At 43.3% G+C, this 25542-nt stretch overlaps 1 protein-coding gene across 2 annotated transcripts in view; it reads left to right on the top strand.

Moving 5' to 3' along the window:
* The window catches only part of LOC137563722 (protein kinase C-binding protein NELL2), a 391218-nt gene that overhangs the window by 258720 nt on the left and 106956 nt on the right, over nt 1–25542 (top strand). For both annotated transcript variants that reach the window (XM_068276574.1, XM_068276575.1), the window contains 3 exons: nt 8086–8177; nt 16377–16479; nt 21322–21450. In XM_068276574.1, coding sequence (XP_068132675.1) covers nt 8086–8177; nt 16377–16479; nt 21322–21450 — 324 coding nt within the window. The remainder of the gene's footprint in view (nt 1–8085; nt 8178–16376; nt 16480–21321; nt 21451–25542) is intronic.

Raw genomic sequence — 25542 nt, 5'->3', positions numbered from 1 at the left:
CCAGTGCCCACTGCTGTGCCCACTGCATCCTTCAGTGACCTTGTACTGTGGCCACTGCATCCTTCAGTGACCTAGTTGTATATCCAGTGCCCACTGCTGTGCCCACTGCTGTGCCCACTACATCCTTCAGTTACCTTGTACTGTGGCCACTGCATCCTTCAGTGACCTTGTACTGTGCCCACTGCATCCTTCAGTGACCTTGTACTGTGCCCACTGCATCCTTCAGTGACCTAGTTGTATATCCAGTGCCCACTGCTGTGCCCACTGCATCCTTCAGTGACCTTGTACTGTGGCCACTGCATCCTTCAGTGACCTAGTTGTATATCCAGTGCCCACTGCTGTGCCCACTGCATCCTTCAGTGACCTTGTACTGTGCCCACTGCATCCTTCAGTGACCTAGTTGTATATCCAGTGCCCACTGCTGTGCCCACTGCATCATTCAGTGACCTTGTACTGTGCCCACTGCATCCTTCAGTGACCTTGTACTGTGCCCACTGCATCCTTCAGTGACCTAGTTGTATATCCAGTGCCCACTGCTGTGCCCACTGCATCCTTCAGTGACCTTGTACAGTGGCCACTGCATCCTTCAGTGACCTTGTGCTGTGCCCACTGCATCCTTCAGTGACCTTGTACTGTGCCCACTGCATCCAGTGATTCATTACTAGCAACATGTCTGGCAGGGTTTCGCGGGGTGAGAGGAAAGGGAGTTCAATTGCCTCAGCCACTTCTGGGACTGCTCCACGTCCAGGGAGAGGACGCCCAGCTGTACGTGGTCGTGATGCAGCAGAAAAGGGGGCAGCAAAGCCTGGGCCGAGTCAGCGGACGCCATTGTCCAAATATTTTAAAGTTTCTGGTCCCCGTGTGGTGGTTGAGCAAATGGAACCTGACGTACTCATGGACATCATGACTTCCTCCCAGACCTCTACTGTGAGCACCACTCCAAGCAGTAGCAGCAGCAGCCAACATCCCACGCTTGTTGTGACATCCACCCCAGCACCCACTGGTCAGCAGCCCTCCCAGGATGACAGCGTTCTGTCCCTCAGTCCGGCATCTGGGAACCTGCTGATGCAAGAAGCACAGGACTTACTGGGGACTGATGTGGCAGAGATTGAGATCGGGCCACAATCACAAGCGTTGTTGAGTTCTGGTGATGAAGAAGAGGGGTCTGTGTCTGGGGATGTAGGGACAGAAGAGGAGGCGGGGGAGTCAGAGGAAGAGCTGGATAATGATGATGCTGCTGATGATGACGTTGTGGACCCTAACTATGTGCAGCCTGCTGAGTCCGTGGAAGAATGGTCAGAGCAGGATGACGAGTCACCTCGGCCTAGGCAAGGATATCGCCATATGTCAGGCAGGGGCAGGGGCATCGGCAGCAGTGGGCGTGGAGGAAGTAGACAGGACACTGCTTCAGCCGGCACCACCACCATGCAACCCCCGGCAACTACTACCACACATTGCTCCGCTGCACCCTCTGCTAGTGGGGGCCGCAGTAAATTAAAGTCACCAGTGTGGGATTGCTTTGAGGAATGTACTGATGACAAAAGGTATGCGGTGTGCAGGTTATGCAGCAAAAGATTGAGCCATGGGAAAAGTCTGAGCAAGATGGGTACCTCATCCCTCCAGGGCCACCTGAGAAGCCGCCACTGCCGCGAGTATGCGGACTTTAAGAGGAAGCAGGCACTGCTGGCAGGGGTTCCTGAGAGCAGAAGGCCCCTCAGGGTCGTGAATCCCCCACAGCAGCAGCAGTAGTAGCACGCAAGCGCTCTTCCACCTCGGCTGCTCAGGACACAGACATTGAGGCTGGCAGCCAGTGTTCGTCTCTCTCCTCTGCCTCCCCTGCATCCCAGCGTCGTCAGACCCTGCTGAGCGACACCTTTCAGGGTCTGACCAAGCCTCTGCCTCCAAGCCACAGGCGGATCCGCAAACTAAATGGTTTGCTGGCCCGTGCCATGGCATCACAGCTGCTTCCCTACTCCCTGGTGCAGGAGGGGAGCGCCATGCGGACGCTGCTCCAATTTGGCATCCCCGAGTGGCAAGACCCCAGTCGCCACTATTTCAGCAGGAGCGCGATCCCAGCACTCCACAAGTTTGCGGTGGAAAACGTGGCCCGTTCCCTGGACTACTCTGTGGGCAAGCGGGTCCACGTGACCATGGACTCGTGGAGTAGCAGATTTGGGACAGGTCGCTACCTGTCCTTTACGGCCCACTGGGTGACACTGATGGAAGGGAGGGAGGACAAGAGCGCATCAGCCCAGCTAGTGGTGCCACCACGCGGGATCAGGGGGGATGCAGAAGGGTCCTGTCACGACACTCCCTCAGCACCCGGAAAGCAAGCCCGCCTCAGCAGCAGCAGCGCCAAGCCTCGGCACTGCCAAGCCCTTTTAAAATTGGTGACCCTGGGGAAGGAGAGGCTTACGGCCACCAACGTCCTGGCCGCCCTCAGGAAGCAGGAGCGGAGGTGGCTGACCCCCAGAGGCCTGGAAGTGGGGTATGTGGCAGCCGATAACGGGGCCAACCTGGTGGCAGCAGTGCAGCAGGGAAACCTCCAGCACATCCCCTGCTTGGCCCACGTGCTCAATCTTGTGGTGCAGCGCTTCTTGCGCACCTACCAGGGGATGAGCGAGCTGCTGCAGGATGCCCGGGCGGTGGTACGCTTTTTCCGCCTGTCAGCCACTGCCTCTGCACTCTTGTCCACCTTACAGCAGCAGTATGGAAGGCCACAACACCGGATGATCATCGACATGCCAGTTCGCTGGAATTCGACTCTGGCCATGTTGGAGCGGCTGTGTCAGCACAGGCTGGCTCTTAGGGCCTACATGCTAGACCCAAGTGTCCCCAGCAACCAGCAAGTCCCCATGATTACTGCCACTCAGTGGACACTGATGCAGCAAGTATGCCTGGTGCTGAGTCCCTTCCTGGAGGCAACCAAGATGGTCAGTGAGGAGCGGGCCTCTGTGTGCCAGTGGGTGCCCTTGGTTTGTCTACTGGAGCAGGCAATGGACAATTTAATTGAGCGTGGGGATGAAGCCCTGAGGCAGTTGGAAGAACAGGAGCAGATGGCAGCACAGTCCAGCTCAGAGGAGGGCTCACAGCAGGTAGTGGAAGAGTTGGAGGTCCCTAACCTGAATGAGGAGGAGGAGGAGGAGCAGAGTGCAGCAGGCGTTGTACGTGGATGGCGGTTTGAGGAGGACAACGACATGGCACAGGAAGAGGACAGGCATGCGTTATGGGACAATGGCGAGGACGAGGAAGATCTTGCTGGCAGGGCCCACTTGTTTCCCATGGCTGTGCACATGTTGCGCTGCCTTCGCAGGGACCCCCGGGTGATCCAGATGCGTTCAAGGGAGGACATCTGGATTACCTTGATGCTTGATCCCCGTCTGAAGGGGAAGCTGGGAGACTTAATGACGCCATCCACCACCGAGCAACGCACAAGGGAGTTGAAGGAGGCCCTTGTGCGCAGACTACTGGAAGCATTCCCCCAGCATTCCACCCCCACTGTAACTGCTCTGCCAAGCCAGCAAGAGGTGCCTGCCATTGCCACTAGCAGCACAACAACAACCACCAGCAGCAGCAACTGGCACCCCGGAGACCTGAAGAGCCTAAGCAAGAGCCTGTATGCAGTGCAGCAGCCCAGAACAGAGGTGCCCGCCACAGCATCCACCACCAACCAGCACAAGCAACGACTGACCACCATGGTGTCTGACTATATGGGGTCATCCAGCGGGCTCAATGACACCGACAGCCCCGTGGACCCCTTGGAGTACTGGGTCAAGAGACTGGACATCTGGAGCGAGCTTTCCCAGTACGCCCTGGAACTCCTATCCTGCCCTCCTTCCAGTGTCCTCTCAGAGAGATGCTTTAGTGCGGCCGGTGGCGTGGTCACAGAGAAGCGCTCTCGGCTCTCCCACGCCTCTGTGGACAAACTCACCTTCCTGAAAATCAACCAGGCTTGGGTGGAAGGTGAGTTCCTGGCCCCTATTGTCGGACACAGGGGGACATGAAGTGGCTGCTGCATGTGCTGTTGTTAACTATGCCTGCCTTTATAAAGACATTTACTACCTGCCTAGTGCCTACCTTGGTTAATTTTTTGGTGTTATGGTACTACTACCAGTAAGTTGCCATGGTCCTCCTTCTGAGCTGCTGAACTGACCGCCCGCTTTGTCCTCCTGACTCAGTCGCTACTACACTCTGCGTTCACACTGCCCGGGTCGCCGGGTGCATTTAATTTTTTGGCCAGCACTATGACGCTGTGCTACTACTACTGTGCTGCTGCTGCTGAACTGACCGCCCGCTTTGTCCTCCTGACTCAGTCGCTACTACACTCTGCGTTCACACTGCCCGGGTCGCCGGGTGCATTTAATTTTTTGGCCAGCACTATGACGCTGTGCTGCTACTACTACCACCAGTATGTTGCCGTGGTCCTTCTGTGCTGCTGAACTGACCGCCCGCATAGTCCTTCTCCTGACTCAGTCGCTACCACCACTGCACTCTGCGTTCACACTGCCCGTGTCCACTGACAACTCTGCTGCGATGTCATTGCTAATTGCTGCAAAAAAAAAAAAAAAATTACAAAAACCTCTCTGGAGCCTTTTTGCCGTCAGCCACTCATCCTCCTCCAGCGGTACCTTCGCCGCCAAGTGCCATTGGAACTCGCCTTCACCTCTTTGACTGCTTAACGCGTATATCCCTTTTTAAAACCACTTATTACCAATTAATAGCCCCATTTAAAGTGTTGATTTCACTTTAAAATCCATTTTCTCTAGAAAAAAATTTTGGGGGGGAATTTTTTATGTTGAAGTTATGTTGCCCCTTATCACCTCGATAATCCATGCTATTTGGGGGACTGTAGCATGTATGGGGGCTTTGTTATTAACGTTAAAAGAAAATCCGCCTCCGGGCGTGAATCCGCGCGTGATTACACCATTCACGGGAAAAAATCCGCGTGGTTGCGTGGACGCGGACGAAAATCCGCATGCGGCGGGGCCGAATGCGGATTTTTTTTTGCAACCACGCGGATTTCCGAATTCGTGGATGAGGCACATCCGAGCATCCCTGTGGTCAGGGAATCTGAATTGAGAAGAATATGGAGGCTGTGCTCTTTATTCCCTTATAAACAATATCAGTTGCCTGGCTGTCCTGCTGAGCTTTTGTTTTGTTTTTTGTTGCTCACCAACAAAAAGCATACAGCTCATGGAGAACAATCAGAGTCAAAGCATCTGATCTGTGTACTCAATCTGGGCCAGTACTTTAAAGTATTACTAATCAACACAGAAGTTGAGCATCTGGTTTATTAAAAAATGAGCATGGCAGCCCCACATTCCTTTCACTTCCGATGCCCTCAAATGCGTTTTTATAGACATTATCAGGCCAACTTTACAAAAAAATAACTCCTAGCTCTTTGGAATGTGGACTTGCCTGAATGCACTTATGAAAGCAATCTTCAAACTGCTACTAAAGAAGCCATCAGTGGAAGCCCTGAAATTCTAGCTTAACTATAGACCTGTTGTTAATAAAAATGAAAGTGAAAATGTAGATGTCTGTTTGAGAGAACTACATATTGTATATGATACCTTCTAGTGAAGGTATAGGAAGTGACACCGCACTAAAACAGCACTAATCTGGGCAATGAATGTCAGCAAGTGATAAGGGTGAATGTTCATCCCTAATGGGGAAGCAGCCCCTAAACTTGTTCTCAGTACTGTGGAAGCTTAATTCAGTAGTTACAGGATTACTGTATTCTAAGAGGCTAGGTTTTCACTAGCTGCAATCTGCTTCAAAAAGTAGATCTCAGCTGTTCTGCCAATCGCAACAGCACATAAATTGCGGTGCCTCCTTTCCATTAGCGTGATTAGTTTTTGTGAACCGCGGTGATGATACTTTGTTCCTGACAGCTTCATGCTGCTATCGCAGAGGGTGGAAACTGCAGGTTGCGAGATCGTACTAGTGATCACACTTCCAAATGAAAAAGGTCCCCAATCTAAGTTTGTTCCAGTTCTGTGTCTGGCAAGTCACTTCCAGTTTCCAGTCACACTAGTATAAAGCTCAAGTGAAGTCAGTCAGTCCAAGAAACCCGATCCCTGAACATCTTCAAAAAATGTCTAACATCCCATTTATTTTCCCAAGCCGATGAGACCACATAATTTGAAAACAAACTGGGAGAAAAGTAAAAGAAAATACTGTAATTGGTGCGTTTTAACTGATCAGTTGTTCCATAGCCGTGCATTGTGAAAAAGTTAAAACACATATGAGAACTGACCCATGGGAAACATGGACATTACCTTCACCTGTGCTGCACACCAGTTGTCCATTCAGTTATAACTGACAGCAACTAATTTAGGGTGAAAAGACCCTTAAAGACCATCCGTTGCTTTCAGTTATAACTGACAACTGATGTTCAAGGTAATGTCCAAGTTTCCCAGGCCTCTTTGACACTTTACACTGAAAAACTGAAGCTTTTTCACAATGCAGTGCTATTGAACAACAGAACTTATCAGTTTTTTAGTGTACAGTGAGAAAGAGGTCTAACTGAAAGAACAACTAAGGAAATGTCCATGTTTCCTGTGGCTTGGTTCACATATAAATCTGTACATTTCCGGTCCAGTCCAGTCCTGTGATGTCAGTTTTGCATCAGTTTTACCTGACTGGACCAGAAATGTTCACCTTTTATTTGTGAGCACGATCATAGAAGACTAATACAAAACTGACAGGACTGAACCAGACCGGAAATGTACACCTTTTATGTATGAGCACAGCCACAGAAACGCATACAAAACTGATGCCAACTGTCAAAAACGGACAGGTCAGGACTGGCCACCTTTTTTTTATGTATGAACCAAGCCTATGGTTCAGTTCACATATGCATTTTATCAAAAAGCTTTTTCACAGTGTACTGCTATAGAAAATTTGTCAGGATATAATGTGAAAGAGGCCTTACTGTTGTTATTATTATCATCTCCTTCTGGAATATCCTTAAAGGATACCCGAAGTGACATGTGACATGATGAGATAGACATGTGTATATACAGTGCCTAGCACACAAATAACTATGCTGTGTTCATTTTATTCTTTCTCTGCCTGAAAGAGTTAAATATCAGGTATGTAAGTAGCTGACTCAGTCCTGACTCAGACAGGAAGTGACTACAGTGTGACCCTCACTGATAAGAAATTCCAACTATAAAACTCTTTCCTAGCAGAAAATGGCTTCTGAGAGCAAGAACGAAGTAAAAAGGGGGATTTTTTTATCAGTGAGGGTCACACTGTAGTCACTTTCTGTCTGAGTCAGGACTGAGACAGTCGCTTACATACCTGAATTTAACTCTTTCAGGCAGAGAAAGAAAGAAAGGAACACAGCATAGTTATTTGTGTGCTAGGCACTGTACATACACATGTCTACCTCATCATGTCACATGTCACTTCGGGTATCCTTTATCAACTTGTACACAAATAACATTAAAAAAAAAACCTGTTTTTTACTTGAATGTAGTTATGATCAATGAGATGCAAATAATTCCAAACAGCATGCAAATTTAATCCAACCAGGAATTGGGCCAATCAGAATCAACAGGAAGTGCATTTGTTCATCAGAAAGGGCAATTGATAGGCCCATTTTTTGATCTGCACACAATTGGCATTACATTTGCAAGCAAATCTTAGGGCTGGTGCACACCACAAGAGCTTTTTAAATGCTAGAGATTTTAAAAGCTCTTGTTAAGGCAATGCTGTGGGGGATTTTTACAAAATCACATTGCTTCAGTATGCACACACACATAGAATAACATTAGCCGGAGCTTTTAAAATCTCAAAGCACTCAGAAAAGCTCTTGTGGTGTGCACCAGCCCTCATTGACCTACTTAGATGGTCAATTCCCTTTAGTTTTATATAAATGCACTATTTTATTTTTTTATAAGTAGTGATGTGTACCATAAATATAATTATGTTAATTTTATTGAATTATAATTAAGACTTTTCTTGTTGTAAAATGCAGATAGTGTAGTAGAGTGGAGTATATTTTTATATTGTAAGGAAAATGGTGTTGACATTGGAAATAATTCATAGCTTTATTGTATTTTTCTCTTTCAACAGCTGTGTGCGTATATCAAGGCCAGCTCTATTTTGAAGGAGAACGACAAACATCCTATTCTACTTCTGGAGCGTGTCTGCTTTTTGAGTGCAGGGTAAGCTTCTGCTATCATTTGGCTTTGTTGAGGCAAAGTTACCATTTACCTTACAAGATGGTAGATATGCCTTTCTCATATCCATTTTTTTCTTCACAAAGTGTATTTTCAACATATAGTGCTGCCGTAATGACATTTCTTGTGGGCATGGCTCTGTAATGCCTTTCACTTGCTGTACGACAGCTGCAAGATGTTGGTAACATAGAAAGGACCCCCTTTGCAGGAAAAACTGTAAATTTATACAAATAACATTAGTAAAGTCTGATATGTTTGAATATGAAAAACACATGGAAGCTTTTTCCAAAATCTTAATGTAAAGCCCTCGATTATCAATTAAAAAATGGTAACTATGCTAGATAGATGAATTTACCGGTATGCTCCAAGATGCTTAGAAATGCATTGAAAAATGGGAGCGGTATGTGTCTTCCAATAAAACCACTTCTCAGGGTTGCTGAGGCTTCAGCGTGCATCACCTGCCTATGTACTGACATCCAACAATCTCCGCAGGGCTGTCAGTCAAATGCCTGGACTCTTTACAGCACAGGATCCTTTCAGCTGGCAAGATACTGAAGAGAAGCCAAGCTAAATAAAGAACTAGCACCTCTGTCTGATATGTACAGGAGTCTTAATAGAGTAAGGGACCTACAGTATACTACTAAATATAAATAGACAATAATCAGAAGAAGCACAAGATACCACACAATGTAGGGCATTGATTTCTGTACTCCGTGCTGCTGTTGCTTTTCAGTTAACTATTTACGTAGAACTTCACACATAGGTTTTGAAAAATATAATCTGATTTTTCGTTCTCAGCAGGTCTGCAAAAGTATGTATATATATATATATATATATATATATATATATATATATATATATATATATATATATATATATGTGTGTGTATATATATATATATATAGTGTGTGTGTGCGTATATGTGTATATATATATATATACATATATATATATATATATATATTATATTATACACACTATTATAGTTTAAAAAAAACATAGATATCCGCTTCGCACGTTTGCAATAGCATAATAAGTAATAGGGCATATTCAAGCATTCTGTATTACCCATAGGTTACTCTAGCGATCCATCAGAACAGGTTGTGCAGTAGACAAACATGTAAGAAGACTTAGCTGGAGGCTGCCATTCACCTCCCCTTAATGCAAGGACTAGATGGATAGCAGCTTCGCTGTACTTGAATGACAATTGTTTTTAGCATAAAGTAGAACAGAAGGAAGTACTAGCAGTCTCTCTCTTATTAGAAATGTTCATAATCAGATCAAGTGCTTAATTCAATTATTTGCTCGTGTGATTATGATTCATTCATTTAGGATTTGTTTTTGTTTTTTTGTTTTTTTATTTGGTCCTGTGATTTGGCAAAGTTGGCTCTTTAGATTTATTTGTACTTTTTTTACTGATTTTAAAAATATTCTCTTCTTTTTTTGTATTAAATATAGTAAATACATCAATTTTTTAAATCCACTACTTATAGCCCATAAGCAATAACCACACTTTCCATAACTCCAATAAGATTTTGATTACAAATAGTTTGTATTGTCTAGTGAACCAATATTGCATTGTGCATTGGAGTTAGAAAACAGAATTGCAGATTTGATCATTTGCTGCAGCTGAAATCATTATTTTGCCTACAAGTTAGCGTTTGCAAAAGCGCAGTATTGTACATTTACAGGTGGACGATCACAGTTACTAATAAAAATGCATAGAACTGTAATATATTTTTTGTATTATCTGTGCATCACACCTTTAAAGAGGAGCATTTGTGCAGAAAGTAGAGGTATGGAAATTGGGGCCTTAAATACATGAGAAGCAACACACTGTGCAGTACTCCTCTCAGAACTAAAGATCAGTCCTTTAGCATGCAGTGAATTATTGGCTCACTTATAAATTACAATGAAAAGTTGCAGCTGTCAGAGGACCAAACATACCACATCAATTTTACAAAAAGAGTAGGTGATTTACAGGGACGGATCTATGGGGGCAGGCGGGTATATTGCCCCAGGCGCAGTTTGTTGAATTCTTAAAAAGGCGGCAAAATTTGGATGGGGAATGGCAGTTAAGGCGCCAAAACCTGATCTTTAGGCGCCAAAACCTGACCTTTAGGCGCCAAAACCTGACCTTGCCCCAGGTGCAACTTGGTCTAGATCCGTCCCTGGTGATTTAAAGGCTAACTGAGGTGAAGAGCCCAGAGGAAATCGAGGCCATCATTGGATCCTGCCCCTTAGCAATCTCATACTGCTGTAGCACAGTTTTCTTGCGTAGGACTCCTTCAGCTTGTAATTTGGTCTGGTAAAGGCTGTAACCAAGAGCAAGTTGGCAACCTTTGAACTGGTTCTAGTTGGCTACAAATGCAGTTCCACCACTCTGTCCACACTCCATGTCAACACCTTGATGAAGGCAACAACAATGAAATATTTGTAAAGCGCTCTTCTCCCATAGTATCACCTCAATAAAATATAGCTCAAGAAATCATTAAAATGACATCAAGTCAGTAAAAATTGGCCCCATTGACAGCTCTGCTGCCTGAGTAGACTTATTGTTTGATCCAGTTCAAAGGTCACCAACTTCCTCTGGGTTGCAGCTTTTACCGGACCGAATTACAAGCTGGAGCCGCATTGAAGAAAACCACCACCTCAGTAAGTGATTGCTATGGAGCCTCTGTTTCCCTGAGTTTTTTTTTTTTAATTAACACATGAAGTTTATTGACGAAGTAAACGATACAGAGAAATGGAGTAGAAAAAGCATATATCACTTACACTATACATCACACAGTGATACAGAACAGCAGTGAAACATGATAACATCTCTTGATTACATGGCTACAGTTAAATGCATATACTGTAACTAACTTAGTGCAGGAAGTTATCCATAAACCTGACATGTACAAGTAACAATATAAGTAACAATTAAAATGTCTACTATAGATACATGCGAGCTCAATGCTTTCAGCCAACCCACAAGTAATGCCTGTAGATATAAAGTAAACCCAGAGTATACCTGAGACATGCCATATCTCTGCTCAATCCTTTACATTTTATTGTACCCTGAATTCATCCAGTCTGTGCACATTCTGAGGAATTTGTGTTCTATGAGGCTTTTCCCCTCAGATGGCCTTTAAGGAAACATTCATAGTTCCCTTTTCTACAGAGAAGTTGGAACGGTCCATCATTATGTGCAGAGCGTTATATCATTTACAGTAGGTTCCATTCATAGCAAAAATTGGTATTGTATGGTCAGACCAGTGGATTATGTAATTGGTGGCAGCTCCATCTTCAAATTTTTGGGGGGCACAAAGTGGGCATGATGGCTGGCTGGCAGGCCAATTTGGGTGATCAAAATCGATGTTTGTATGATGAGCTTCAATATTAAGGCTAACTAGTTCAGCAATGATCGGAAACAAACCTAAACATCACAAACAGAACTCGAGACTTTTGAGCAGAGCAGATTGTCCAAATGATGGTGCTATTATGGGATAAAAGTTACCTACAAATGAACTTGGCTAGTTGGCTGTCATGCTTTAATCCTTATCTGCTAGCAAGCTGCTCTTGTGTGGACAGATCATAGACAAATCATTTCAGCCCCCAGCTTGTATCTGATGACTCTACAAACAAGGGTAGGAAATACTGTGTGTGAAATTCCTTATTTTAGGAGCTAAGCATTGCTGCAGACTAGAGCTTGTATTTTACAGACAGGAAGTTTTGAATAAGGCTAATACCATTTATTGGCTAATTTTAAAAGAAAAACAGTAAGCTTTCTGCTAGTAAACCTTCTTCCGACTTTATTCTTGTTGACTGACAATGTTAGAACATACAATCAGAGTGTAGAGAGATTTTTTTGCAAATATACAGATAAGTGTCATCCAAATACATGAATTACAAGGGATTTAGCAAGGATTGTTGTATTTATGGCAAATACATAAGACTCTGAGTTTACTTAACCCCTACATAGACTCAGGCTGACATGGAAAGTGCTTTACAGACCCTATCCTGTTCAGTGTATACTCTTGAAGCCCGGAAGCAGTTATATGTGTGTTATATAGCAGTGATTCCCAGGAGGGGGGGGGGGGGTGGCAGTGGCCTACCGTGCTCCAGTGTAGCGCTGCCATTGCATTTAATTCAACAGTGCAGAAATACTGAGGTTCATGTTTTGATGATTTCATGCATGAATTAATTTATACTTCTTAAACTACTATGCAGTATATAATGGGGTAAGTAATGTGTGTATGCACAAAATGTAAGTTTGCTGGGTATTAATATACCACTTCCATAGATGTGTATCACTTCATTGTTTGGTTTTCCCACACAGCATCTGTCGAAGTAATTGCCATTGTAAAAGCCAGTGAGGATACATTCTGTGCTTTTGTTTCTTGCTCAAGCTCCCTTCTTTTAAGAAAAGAAAAACGTGACGCACATGAGAAACTAGCAGAACAATTCTGTTCTTTAAACAAAGGTTTCTCCCATGAACACAGAATATAAAACCATTTCATCATCATCTAATGTACAGGTTTAAACAGTTCAGACAAGAAAGCCGCTTGCTAAATGACTATAATACAATCCCTGAATCTGGATTTAAATCCACTAATGCAGAAGCCTACAGATGGAGGAGTCATTTATTTGAAATTACGTTCATTTTACCAGCAGATTTTTTTTTTCATTTTGTTTATTTAATGGCAGTGGAACGTCCCAGTTGGCGGACTCATATGCTTGGATGATAACATGCAGTTTCATTTGCATACAATTTTACAAAAATGATAAACACTTTAATGGAAATGCAAGTTTCTTTTCAGTAAAGATCTTTTAATCATTGGAGTCCTAGAAACGTGATTGGTTATGAATTGTGTGCCCATTTTTCATTCCCTGCACAAGCTATATTCATTGTAAGTGCTTTAGTGCCGTTCAGCTTTGCTTTATTATTAACTCCAAAACAATTTGTGCTGCCATCTGTGTCCAGTGGGCTGAATTTGAATGTATATATTTTTTTTTAGTCTATTATAACTAAAACTACTTCTTTAGTAGTTCTTCTATTTTAAGAAAGTTTTTTTTTGTTTGTTTGTTTGTTTGTTTACACATTCATCTCTACTATGGAATAGATTTTGCCAAGTTGCAGGGAACAGTGTAAAGTGATGACAGGGCACAAAAACATACATTTAAGTTTAGCTCAACTTGCTGGAGAGATTAGCATAAATTAACCTAGCATAACTTAAAGAGACACTGAAGCGAAAAAAAAATATATGATATAATGAATTGGTTGTGTACTATGAATAATTACTAGAAGATTAGCAGCAAAGAAAATATTCTCATATTTTTATTTTCAGGTATATAGTGTTTTTTCTAACATTGCATCATTCTATAATATGTGCAGATTACACAACACTCAGCATTCAAAATGAGTCTTTCAGAGCAGTCTGTGAACTAATGAACTCTCCTCTAGCAGAGGAAAAGTAAACAGTTCAATTACAGTTGAGATAATAAAAGTCAGATAACAGCCCTCTCCACCACTAAGTTAGTCGGAGAGCTTAATAGCTTTTTTGCATAGAGATAACAACTGGAGTTTCTCAACTCTTCCTGTACTGGAAACAATTAGACTGATGTATCTGATCTTAATGGTTTTTTTCTTAGCTGTACTACACATACAAATCATAATATCATCATTTTTTTTTTCGCTTCAGTGTCTCTTTAACACTTAATGGCACATATGCAATTAACTTTTTCTCCTGAGTTTTCTCCTAGGTGATAAGTTATTTAAAATAGAAGATGAAAAATGATATCCCAGGAGAAAACTAAGGAGAAAAGGTTAATTGCATATGGGCCAACATCTGTTGGATTACCACTGCAAGCAATTGGCCATTCTTAAAAAAAAACAAAAAAACAAAAACAACACAAAAGGACAAACAAACCTATAAGTAATAATTATGTAGCAATAGTCATGCTATAACGCTAGGTTTTAATGACTGGTGGACCAAATTTAAGTCTGAAATCAACTCCCAGTTCAAGTGAAAAAGGAATGGAGACCATAGTATACCATAAGCGCATCACAAAACCAGAAAGCAAAAAAAAAAACCCGCCTGCCTATAATGACCCTGTTCTGGTGCATGCCCATGGCAGCAAAACTAATAGGAACACAGATATAAATTTGAAATGTTCACTAGTTCTTTCCAAACATTACTGCAGACATGGTTTCATTAATCAGCAGTATTCATACTAAATTACAGTTTAAAGGACAGTTCAGCTTTCCTTCTCTCGCCCCTCAGCATCAATATGGTCTAGCTAGTGTGCTATCCTCCTATCCCCCACACATTACACAGAGCAGCCAGTCACAGCAAAGCAGAATTACCTGCGGGATCTTTTTCTGCTTGCACACTGTGCATCTCCTACTACAGACAGACTCTTCTTGCCATAGGCTCCAGATGTCACATAACATGGAGAGCCTAAGGAGAGATGCTGCCACACAGTGGTGGGAGAGATGGAGCGCAGGCAGAGTAGAGGACCCGGCAGGTTATTCTGCTTCACTGCAGAAATAACCTGCCGGGAAAAAACACACTAGCCACACTAGACTGATTCGGGGGGGGTTAAACTGTCATTTGAACTGTAATTTACCATGAGTACTGGTGATCAATGAAACACATCTGCAGTAATGTTTCACTTATAATGTATGAACAGTATTAGCAAGGGGGAAGGGAAGGTAGACAGCTGCACATTAGGCGATTGCCGTGTGTGTATATGGTAGACGTTGACACAATACATGGTTTGCTTATCTGTGAGGGGGAGTGAAAAAATAACACACTGCTACAGTACATTTTCATGGGAGAGGGGAAAGTACACACCTTAAGTTGAGAGTTATGGCAGTAATGGTGGGCACACAAAACATGGACACTTTGAGGTGCACTCACTTTTGCTGTCACTGGTTTAGATATTAATGGCTGTTTGTTGAGTTATTGTGTGGGACAACACATTTACACATACAAGCTGTACAGTGACTACTTTACTTTGTTTCAATGTGTCATATCGTCTGTGTCGTCCCATGAAAAGATATAATAAAATATTTACAAAAATGTGAGAGGTGTACTCATTTTCATGAGATAATTTAAGTAGTAGGCAGTACATTTGTCATCAGCTTGTTTGCATTTGTTCTGTTTACTTGCATTTTTTTTTGTATACAGTAACTTGGAAGAAAATATTCAGTTTACATCTGTAAATATACCTAAAGAAGGGGACTACTTATCTGAAAGATCGCATTGTTAAACTTTTTTTTATTTAGCCCTCACTGAAAAAGAGGGTCAGTGAGATGCAAATAATTCCAATTTGAGGCAGTATTATGCAAATTTTGAATGCAAATGTATGTAATTAAAAATTGGGCCAATCAAATGCCTCTGCCTCCTCTTTAATTATTTAGTCGACTCTGACTCTTTGTGACTATATATACAGTACTTTTGATTGGCTGTAAGTCACTGTGTCTTTCAGCTGTTACATAGGCATGGTCAAAGCTTCATATATGCTGTCTATCCATCTTAGCCTCTTACATCATCTTCTTCTTTTGCCCTCAATGTTTCCAAGCATCAAAGATTGATCCAGAGAATCTGGTCCTCTCATTCTGGGAGCTTGGTTTAATTTGATTATTTGGTCAATTGTCAAACTGCATACATTGGCATGAAAAATAATCTTACATCAATGCGGAATTATTTGCTACTCATTGACCATTGCTATTCACAAGATGTCATTTTACTATATTTTGTTTTTTCTACATACAGTGGTTCAGGGAGAATAGTTCATAATAAAGACTATTGTATTTCATTGAATGCATCCAAAACCTTGAGTTTTGCTTTAACAGCTCTACAGTCACCTCACAAATTATTGTTATTTTAATCCACCTTGCAGAAGACATTTGTGAAATGACTCTTATTTTTAAGTCTACAGTAATACCAAGGTGGTTCAAAAGGAGAAGTGAGGATATATAATATCGCTCCCATTGTTTGTGAATTGACCTACATAGGCTTATCTAAATTGAACCAAAAGCTGGTTGTCTTCTTTTTATTAATTCAAATATTTATATATGTGTTTATAATGTTGATAATGTTTTTGTATATAAGGTCCATTGAGAATGCGATGGTGTGATTAATTGAATGGATAAAATGTGAACTTTATCTTTTTTATTTTATATTTTCACAGAACAATAAAATGCAGCGAATAGAGTCCCCAGAGTGTTTACCCTTGAATTGTCCACAATCACAGCAAATAGAATTACAGAACAGCTGCTGTAAAGTTTGCAAAGGTATGTTGAGACTGCTAAAGTAAGGTAAGGGGGACAAGAGAAGAATGTAAACCATTGTGAGGTGATTTTAAAGAGTTTTTACAGCAGTTCACCACTTAATGACCCAGCCTTTACCCCCCCCTTAAGGACCAGCGCTGATTACTGAGATCTGTGCTGGGTGGGCTCTACAGCCTCCAGCACAGATCAAACACCAGGCAGAGCGACCAGATCGCCCCCCTTTTTCCCCCACTAGGGGGATGATGTGCTGGGGGGGTCTAATCGCTCCTGCCTGCGTGTGGTTGGCGGGGGGGGGCACCTCAAAGCCCCCTCCACCGCAGGATTCCCCCTCTCCCTCTCCTCCCTCCCTTCCCCGGAGACCGGAGGCTGCACAGGAACGGATCTGTCCTGTGCAGCCTCTAACAGGCTCCTGCCTGTCATGTGACAGCGATCCTCGGCCGCTGATTGGCCAGGGATCGCTGATCTGGTACAACGCTGCTACTGTTAGCAGCGTTGTACAAATGTAAACAAAGCGGATTATTTCCGCTTGTGTTTACATTTAGCCTGCGAGCCACGATCGGCGGCCCGCAGGCTATTCACGGAGCCGCCCGCCGTGAATTGACAGGAAGCAGCCGCTCGCGCGAGCGAGCATCTGTTTCCTGATTAATTAGCCTGCAGCCGGTGACGCAGATGTGCATCGCTGGTCCTGCAGCTGCCACTTTGCCGACGCACGTTATGAGTGCGCGGTCGGCAAGTGGTTAAAGATTTTCTCCAGTCAGGAACCTGTGTCAGGTTTTTCCTACATCCGTATCCCCACTAGGGAGAGTGCCATTCATTTCCTAAGGGCCTGTTTCCACTACACGCAGATTCTGCATGGAGAAAACTGACTCCAATAAATGCCTATGGGAAATCTGCATCAGAAAAATCGCGTTCAGTGGAAACAGGCCCATAGGCATTCATTGGAGTCAGTTTTCTGCATGCAGAATCTGCGTGTAGTGGAAACAGGCCCTAACTCTGTGATAGCCCAATTGCCTTTCTCTCTTTACAGAAAGTTTTTGTTTCTTCTGTCTGTGTCTCTGCTTTTACCCTTTCCTGTTTTTATGACAAGCAGAACAGCAAACAGCAATAAAAGTCTAAAAGAGATTCTAATTATTTTTTATTTTAAACAAAACCAAAATAAAAGTTTTAGCTGTAGATGCCAGTATTACTGCACTTAATGTTAACATGATCTCTGGATGTCTTTTTTTTTTTTTTTTAATTAAATGCATTTGTAAAATGTTCAGAAGCATGATTAGCTACACTTCTTTACTTTCTCTGTCTCATTCCTTGGATATTCCCATTTCCTGTCTGTACACTGGCAGAAAGTCTACAGGGAGGAAGTGGAAATATCTGAGGAATGGTACTTAGACTGCATAGATAGAGGTAGGCTTATATATTCCATTTGGAGCACTTTATGTTATTTTTCTTCAGTGACTAACTGATATTGCACAGGCAAAATGTGCTTAGGTCAGGCCAAATTAATGAAGATCAGCCTGTTTTTTTTTCCTTTTGTTGACAGTGATCAAACTATAAAAAATGGCACATTGGGTCCCTAGAGTTATATTAGCCTGTGTCCGTCAGGCATAGATGCTAGTGGTCAGGAGGGAGAGACTTGGTGAGCATGATAGTCTGTCTCAGCTTTAAAGGAAATATAAAGCAAATTGTGCTGCCCCATGATATACTTACCCGGGGCTTCCTTCAGCCCCTTGAAGCCGACATGTCCCACGCAAGATCTCCGCTCACAGCTGCCGGCCCGGGGTTCCTGCCGGAGCAGAGGCTGATCTCGAGGTCGTCCTTACTGCGACAGCGTAAAGCGCCGCTGTCAATCAAGTCCAAGGTGTACTGCGCAGGTGCAGAACTACTGAGTCTGCGCAGTACACTGTGGACAACGTGGAATAGATTGACAGCGACGCTCTCACAGGCGCAGTAGAGGAGGTCGGCCTCTGCACCAGTGGGAACCCCGGGTCGGCAGCTGGGGGTGGAGATGCTGCGTGGGACATGTTAGCTACAAGGGGCTGGAGGAAGCCCTGGGTAAGTATATCATGGGGCAGCACAATTTGCTTTATGTTTCCTTTAATTATGATCAACCCATGTTTTTAGAAGTGTGGAGGGCAGTGTGGTAGACAACAAGCTCTTCCACACTGTGTTCACTAATGGGCAAAGGATTTTTGGATGCTTTCTTACTAAGCTGAGTATACAGTAATAAAGGGGCGAGGATTCTCTAACATGATACAAGAACTATCAGAATAGCACCTTTTCTATGGCTAATGAGTGCAGAGTTCCTCTAACTATTCCCTTGCCCCTTACTGGGATTGCTGTGAGCCACTCAGTCATCACAGGGTGTAAGATAAGGACGTGCCATTTGGTACTAAGCAGATTAAAGAAATACAGTATATTAACTAATGTCAAGTATTCCCACTTTACTAACACCAACAACTACCAGAGGTAAAAAGCTAATATGCTACATAAAGCTGTGCACCACTGATATGCTTTATTTTTCAGTACTGTTCTATTAAGTAATTCATGCATAATTCAGTACTATCTGTCTATATGCGTACCTGCCCATATTTTATTACGGATTTGGCTGTTGCAGTCTGAATATTTTAAAGTGCTCAGCAGCCAAATTATTAATCTGTATTGCTGACAGTGTTTCCTTTTTTGCTTTTATGGTTATGTGGGGAAAAAATTGTACAGCAGCACTAATCTGATACAAATCCTCTCATAACCAGAATCCATCACACAGAACATTGCGGAACGCTAGTCAGTATCTATTTATTGTCATTAGTCACATTATATAGTAATATCACTGTGGAAATATGTTATTTCATTACCAGTTGGGGTAGTACAGTAAAAATAATTAACCATGATATCAGGAGAGTGACAGTATTAGAGACTATTGTAAGGATTTTATGGTTATCTAGTGTTGAATTGAGCGAAGGTGTCGCTCAACCTCCTTCAATTATTTGTCAGTGGAGGGTAGATAACCTAGCAGGCCCGAGTCAGGACAGCTATGATCCAGCGCTTGAGTGTGTATGGTGGGCCACTAGGGGGGAAACAGAGAGGGGGTCACATGACCCTCAAGGTTCTACAGGGAAAGTGTGGAATAACGTACAGAAGGGGCATACTTCACCTATCTGTGAAGTAGAAGAGGTGACAGACTGAGGGCCAAAACTAAAATTTCCTTGTTAAAGCCTCAAGCTTACATAAGTTTAATTCCTGCATTGATGGATATGTACTAATTGTTAAGTGAGCATCCATCTATTTTTCTCTCTCTCTTGCTAACAGTTCTACTGAAAAGTAATGGATAGTGAATAAGAAAATCCATACATAGCTGATAACCGAATACAGATTATCTCTGCTACATTGATGACCTAACTTAAAGGACCACAATGTCTAAAAATTGTAACATTTAAAATAAATCTATACAAGATGTACATTTGTCCTACAGGAAAAGGCACAATAAATTTATTTTTTTCCTATGTTGCTGTCCCTTACAGTAGGTAGTACAAATCTAACTGGTTGGACTAGTCCACCTCCTTATTGGGGTTCTCGGGGTTGCTGAACAGCAGTCTTAGTCCAAGTGCCAAAATAGCATGTAAATGAGTAGGTTGTTGGGCCGGAAACAGTAAATTCGGGCGCCTGAGGCTAGTGGACAAATCGGGCGCCGCCATTCACTCCTATAATAAATATCGTTTAATGGGCGCCCGATAGGAAAAAAGGGCGCCGGTGAAAAATAACGTTTTAAAAGCGGCGCCCGGAGACTTAATGTTTTATTACTGCTTCACATGATTACACATTATTTAATGATTTATACATTTTTAAATATTATTTTTAAACGAAAAACAGTACAATATTTTTTTTCAAACATTATTTTTAAACGAAAAACAGTACATTTTTTTTTTTACATTATTTTTAAACGAAAAAACCAACAGGGGGGTCTTAGGTTTAGGCACCAACAGGGGGGTCTTAGGTTTAGGCACCAACAGGGGGGGTCTTAGGTTTAGGCACCAACAGGGGGTCTTAGGTTTAGGCACCAAAAGGGGGGTCTTAGGTTTAGGCACCAACAGGGGGGTCTTAGGTTTAGGCACCAACAGGGGGGTCTTAGGTTTAGGCACCAACAGGGGGGTCTTAGGTTTAGGCACTAACAGGGGGGTCTAGGGGTTAGGGGTAGGTACAGGGAGGGTTACTTAGGCACCAACAGGGGGGGTCTTAGGTTTAGGCATCAACAGGGGGGTCTAGGGGTTAGGGGTAGGTACAGGGAGGGTTACTTAGTAATTATTTTTTTTTAACATTATTATACGTTTCAGTATTTAAACGAAAGATTAACATTTTTACAATTGCCGATTTAATGCACATTATTTAATGATTTATAACTTTAAAAAACATTAATTTTAAACGAAATACAGTACAATACATTTTTAAACGTTATCCATGCTTATCGTTAAAAACCCGGCGCCCTTTTTTCCCAGCGCCCCTTTTTAACGTACGCTGTTGGGCCACCATCTTTGTATGTCTCTTTTCCAGGGTGTGTTTTGTAAATAATAAAGGAAATACTGAGAACCCCCCATTTAAAGGTAACCTAAACTGAGAAGGATAAGGATTTTTCCTTTTAAAATAATACCAGTTGCCTGACTCCTGCTGATCCTGTGTCTCTAATACTTTTCAATTTTTGTGGTGCTTTAGGGCATTTTTACATGTGAATGTGTTCTACTTAATTTAAAAGGTATGCTATCCCTCTATTCCATACTAAAGACTCCAATTTCTACTGACTTTTGACTGCTTTAGAAAGGTTTACGACATTCTGTAACCAAAATGTTTTATTTGTAGGTTATGACTTCTGCTCAGAAGGACATAACTGCGTGGAATACTCAGTCTGCAAAAATCTAGATGATAAAGGTGTCTGCATTTGCCGAGATGGTTTCCGGGCCCTTAGAGAAGATAATGCCTACTGTGAAGGTACGATTGTTAACCTATGGTAACTAACACATTTAAAGGACAACTGTAACAAAAGGGATATGGAGACTGCCACATTTATTTCCTTTTAAGCAATACCAGTTGCCTGTCTATCCTGCTGATCCTTTGCCTCTAAAACTTTTAGCTATAGACCCTGAACAAGCATACAGCATAACAGGTGTTTATTGTGAAATCTGACAAGATTATTTGAATGCTTGTTTCTGGTGTGATTCAGACACTACCACAGCCAAATAGACCAGCAGGGCTGCCAGGCAACTGGGATTGTTTAAAAAGAAATAAATATGGCAGCCTCCATATCTCTCTCTTATTACAGTTGTCCTTTAAGCCTTTTGCATCAAAAGTTCTCACTCCCATTTTTTACCTCAAATGGCCAAGTCAATTTATCACATTTTTGATGAAAGCAGAGAGCCTACAGAACAAAAGTATAATATTGCCAATTTAGTACTGCATATCCCATGATCATTGTGCTGGTGATTATCAGTATAAGATTTGTATTAAATAAACTCAAAAATCAAAATTAAACGTATTAAGTAAAAGTCACAGAAGGTAAGGTGGGGGAAGCAGGTTTGCCGATATTGGCGCTTGACATGCAGCTGATTGCGCCAATCAACGTGTGGTGATCAGGTCCTAGAATGCCACTGGACCGGACGGGGCTCAGGGCAGGACAAGTGGTGCAGGCGTTCGATACGAGGAGTGAACGTAAGATACCAGCGCATGCTACATTGCACTACTGCAGCATAGCTTGCGTTGTTTGCGCTCCTCTCATTAAGTTGCACTGCTTTAGTAGTGCAGCTTGATTAATCAAGCCTATTGGTTGTTAATATGTGGTATCTTCCACCATTATGACACAGCACAATTTTCCTTAGGCTGACAACAATTAACTATTATTATTACTTTCATTAATGGAACATCATTGACCTACACTTTTAAATAAAGGACATTGACTATAAATGCTAATTTAATTGTGTTTTATTAATAATTTAATAGAGGATGCTTGTTCAAAATGTTTACTTTTTGTACATTGTAAGCCAATTGTAAGGGTGTATTACCCAATTCAAATTATGCTAAGTGGTAAAGAAATAAAGTGATCGCTAATCATATTTGGTCTCCATGAGAACAATATCTCATCAGTCACTAGAATGCATAACCACAACTGTTTGTTCCCCATCTCTCATCTCTTTGTTTTTTTATTTGCCATGTTCACACTTTATTTAACCACTTTACGACCAGCTAACGGCAGCTGGTCGTTTGTGGTTTTATATGAAAACGTTCCATGTCAGTTCACGGAGGGTGTGGAGGGTGTCTCCGTGAATAGCCTGCAAGCCTCCGATCGCGGCTCGCAGGCTAATTGTAAACATGCGGGGAAGAAATCCCCGCTGTTTACATCAATACGGCGCTGCTGCGTAACAGCACCATAAAGGAGATCGGCGGTTCCCGGCCTCTGATTGGCCGGGGATCGCCGGCGTGTGATAGGCTGAAGCCCATCAGAGGCGGCGCAGGACGCATCGCCGTCCTGTGCCGCCCGGGGAGAGAACGGTAGGGAGGAAAGGAGAGGGAAGGAGAGGGAGGCCACACGGAGCGGCGGCGATTAGACCCCCCCAGCAGGTCATCCCCCTAGTGGGGAAAAAAGGGGGAGGGGGAGTCTGATTCTGATCGCCCTGCCTTGCACACGATCTGTGCTGCGGACTGGAGAGCCCACGCAGCACAGATCAGAGAGAACAGCCCCGGTCCTTAAGTGGTTAAATGGAAGCCTATTTTTTAATGTTTAATGCTAAATGCTATGCTTTTAATAGAATAAAAGATAACAAATAGATGCAGTAAGGGCTTGTTCACACTAAGGGAGCTTTCGGGATTTTATAAGCGCCTGTGATTTTGAAAATTGCCCTAAAAGCACTTGTGCAATGATTCCCTATGAGAGCGTTTACATCTGAGCGGTTCAATTACGATCCGCTAACCAAAGTGCTGCCTGTACCATTTTTGGGGCAATTTTCCTCAATGGAAGGTATAGGGAAATTGCATAGTGATTTCCCCAGCGCTTTTAAGAATAAATACATTGGGCTTGATTCACAAAGCCGTGCTAACGCTTAGCACGATCGTGCTATGCAATTAGCACCCAATGTGATGCCCGTGAAGGTTCACACCTTGTAAAGATTTACGTGTGCATGCAAATGCGGCAAAGTGCGCGCATTACCGCGCGAACACATTCTGTAGTGCACGCACGTAAAGCTTTACGCGTGTAAACCTTCATGCGCATCACATTGTGTGCTAAATGCATAGCACGGTCGTGCTTTGCGTTAGCACGGCTTTGTGAATCAAGCCCATTGTATTTATTCTTTTGTGGGTCAAAGCGTTCACTTCCTGACTTGCATCAGAAAGTGAAAAAAACAAATCGCTCTGCAAAAACGCTTAGAAAAGCGCTTTACAAAAAAACGCAACGCGCAGGTAACTGCCGGGAGGCGCTAAAAATAATTGCGCACAAAATCGCAAAACACTGGCGTTGGCGTTTGCGATTTTAGATGTGAATAATGCAAGTCCAAGGATATTCTAAGAAGTATTATTTGAATGTCAACGCAGAATGAGTAAGTGAAATGAAGAACTAAGTGGGTATAAAAGCAAGTTCCTGATATTTCAAGTTTATAAGTGCCAGTAAACTCCTACCAAAGTAAGCAATGTCACAGCAATAAAAACTAGTCAGGGATTCTGTTATATTCAGGTGGATGTTGACCCTTCCACTGGCAGAAGGAGTGTTGCCCAGGCGTGGAGTCTAAGTGACCACAGGTGTTCACCACACCTCCCATGAGCAACGATGGACTTAGCTGCCTGGTGCCCACCAGGTCACCCCTGGGATAGCTCCAGCTAGTGGTCGGGAGAACAAGACACCTCAATGTGGAATTTCAGGCCCAGCCAATGACCGCAGAGATTGGTGTTTAAAAGGATACTGTAGAGGGTCGGGGGAAAATGAGTTGAACTTACCTGGGGCTTCTAATGGTCCCCCGCAGACATCCTGTGCCCGCGCAGCCACTCACCGATGCTCCGGCCCCGCCTCTGGCTCACTTCTGGAATTTCAGACTTTAAAGTCTGAAAACCACTGCGCTTGCGTTGCCGTGTCCTCGCTCCCCCTGATGTCACCAGGAATGTACAGCGCATGCACAGACCATACTGGGCAGGCGCAGTACCTTCCTGGTGACATCAGCTGCAGTTAGGACACGGCAACGTCTTTAAAGTCTGAAATTCCAGAAGTGAACCAGAGGCGGGGCCAGAGCATTGGGGAGTGGCTGCATGGGCACAGGATGTCTGTGGGGGACCATTAGAAGCACCAGGTAACTTTAACTCATTTTCCCCCGACCCCCCTACAGTATCCCTTTAAGCAGATGGCAGTCAAGAGTAGTCGGTATCCAGGCTAAGGTCGAGGCAGGCAAGAGTAGTCGGTAGCCTTATCAAAGTTAACATGCCTTATCAGAGTAGCATACAAACCCGCAGGGGCTCAGGGCAGGATGAGTGGAGCTCTCGTCATTGCCAATGAGCAGGCATAAGTTTGTAGTGCTCACTATGCTACTCTGATAAGGCGTGTTAACTTTGATAAGGCATGCTATTTGTCTTAGTGAATCAAGCCCATGGTGTTTAGAAAATTCATGCAGAAAGACACGTGCAGAAAACTGAAAGACCAGTGTGTCCCCTACCTTACACTTCATTTTCTCATCATGGCTAAAGTATAGTGATGCAGCTGACCAAATCAACCAATCAATTTTCAGCTGTAGACAGGGGCGTAACAATATACCCTGCAAGGGATGCAGCCTCAGGAAAGCCCAGAAGCCTCAGGGGGCCCCATAGGGTGAGATGTTTCTTTTCCCCTTATCTGGGAGACTGACAACTAATGGCACGGAGAGAAAAACTTTCTGCTCTCTACACAATTGTTCTAATGACTTCATCTGCTTAGCCACTGATAAGAAATCATACAAAGTTTTGTAGCCAAAGATTTGTAGACAGTCCCTATTCAGTATGCAGCAGGCTCTTGTGTACACTGCCCTCCCCCAGCCTCTCCTTCCCCATTCCTGTGTGCTGTAGTGATGCTGC

Source organism: Hyperolius riggenbachi, chromosome 3, assembly GCF_040937935.1.
Source record: "Hyperolius riggenbachi isolate aHypRig1 chromosome 3, aHypRig1.pri, whole genome shotgun sequence".
In the NCBI taxonomy this organism is placed as follows: Eukaryota; Metazoa; Chordata; class Amphibia; order Anura; family Hyperoliidae; genus Hyperolius; species Hyperolius riggenbachi.
Note: the sequence above shows the minus strand (reverse complement) of the source record. Positions and strands in the feature narration are given on the sequence as shown.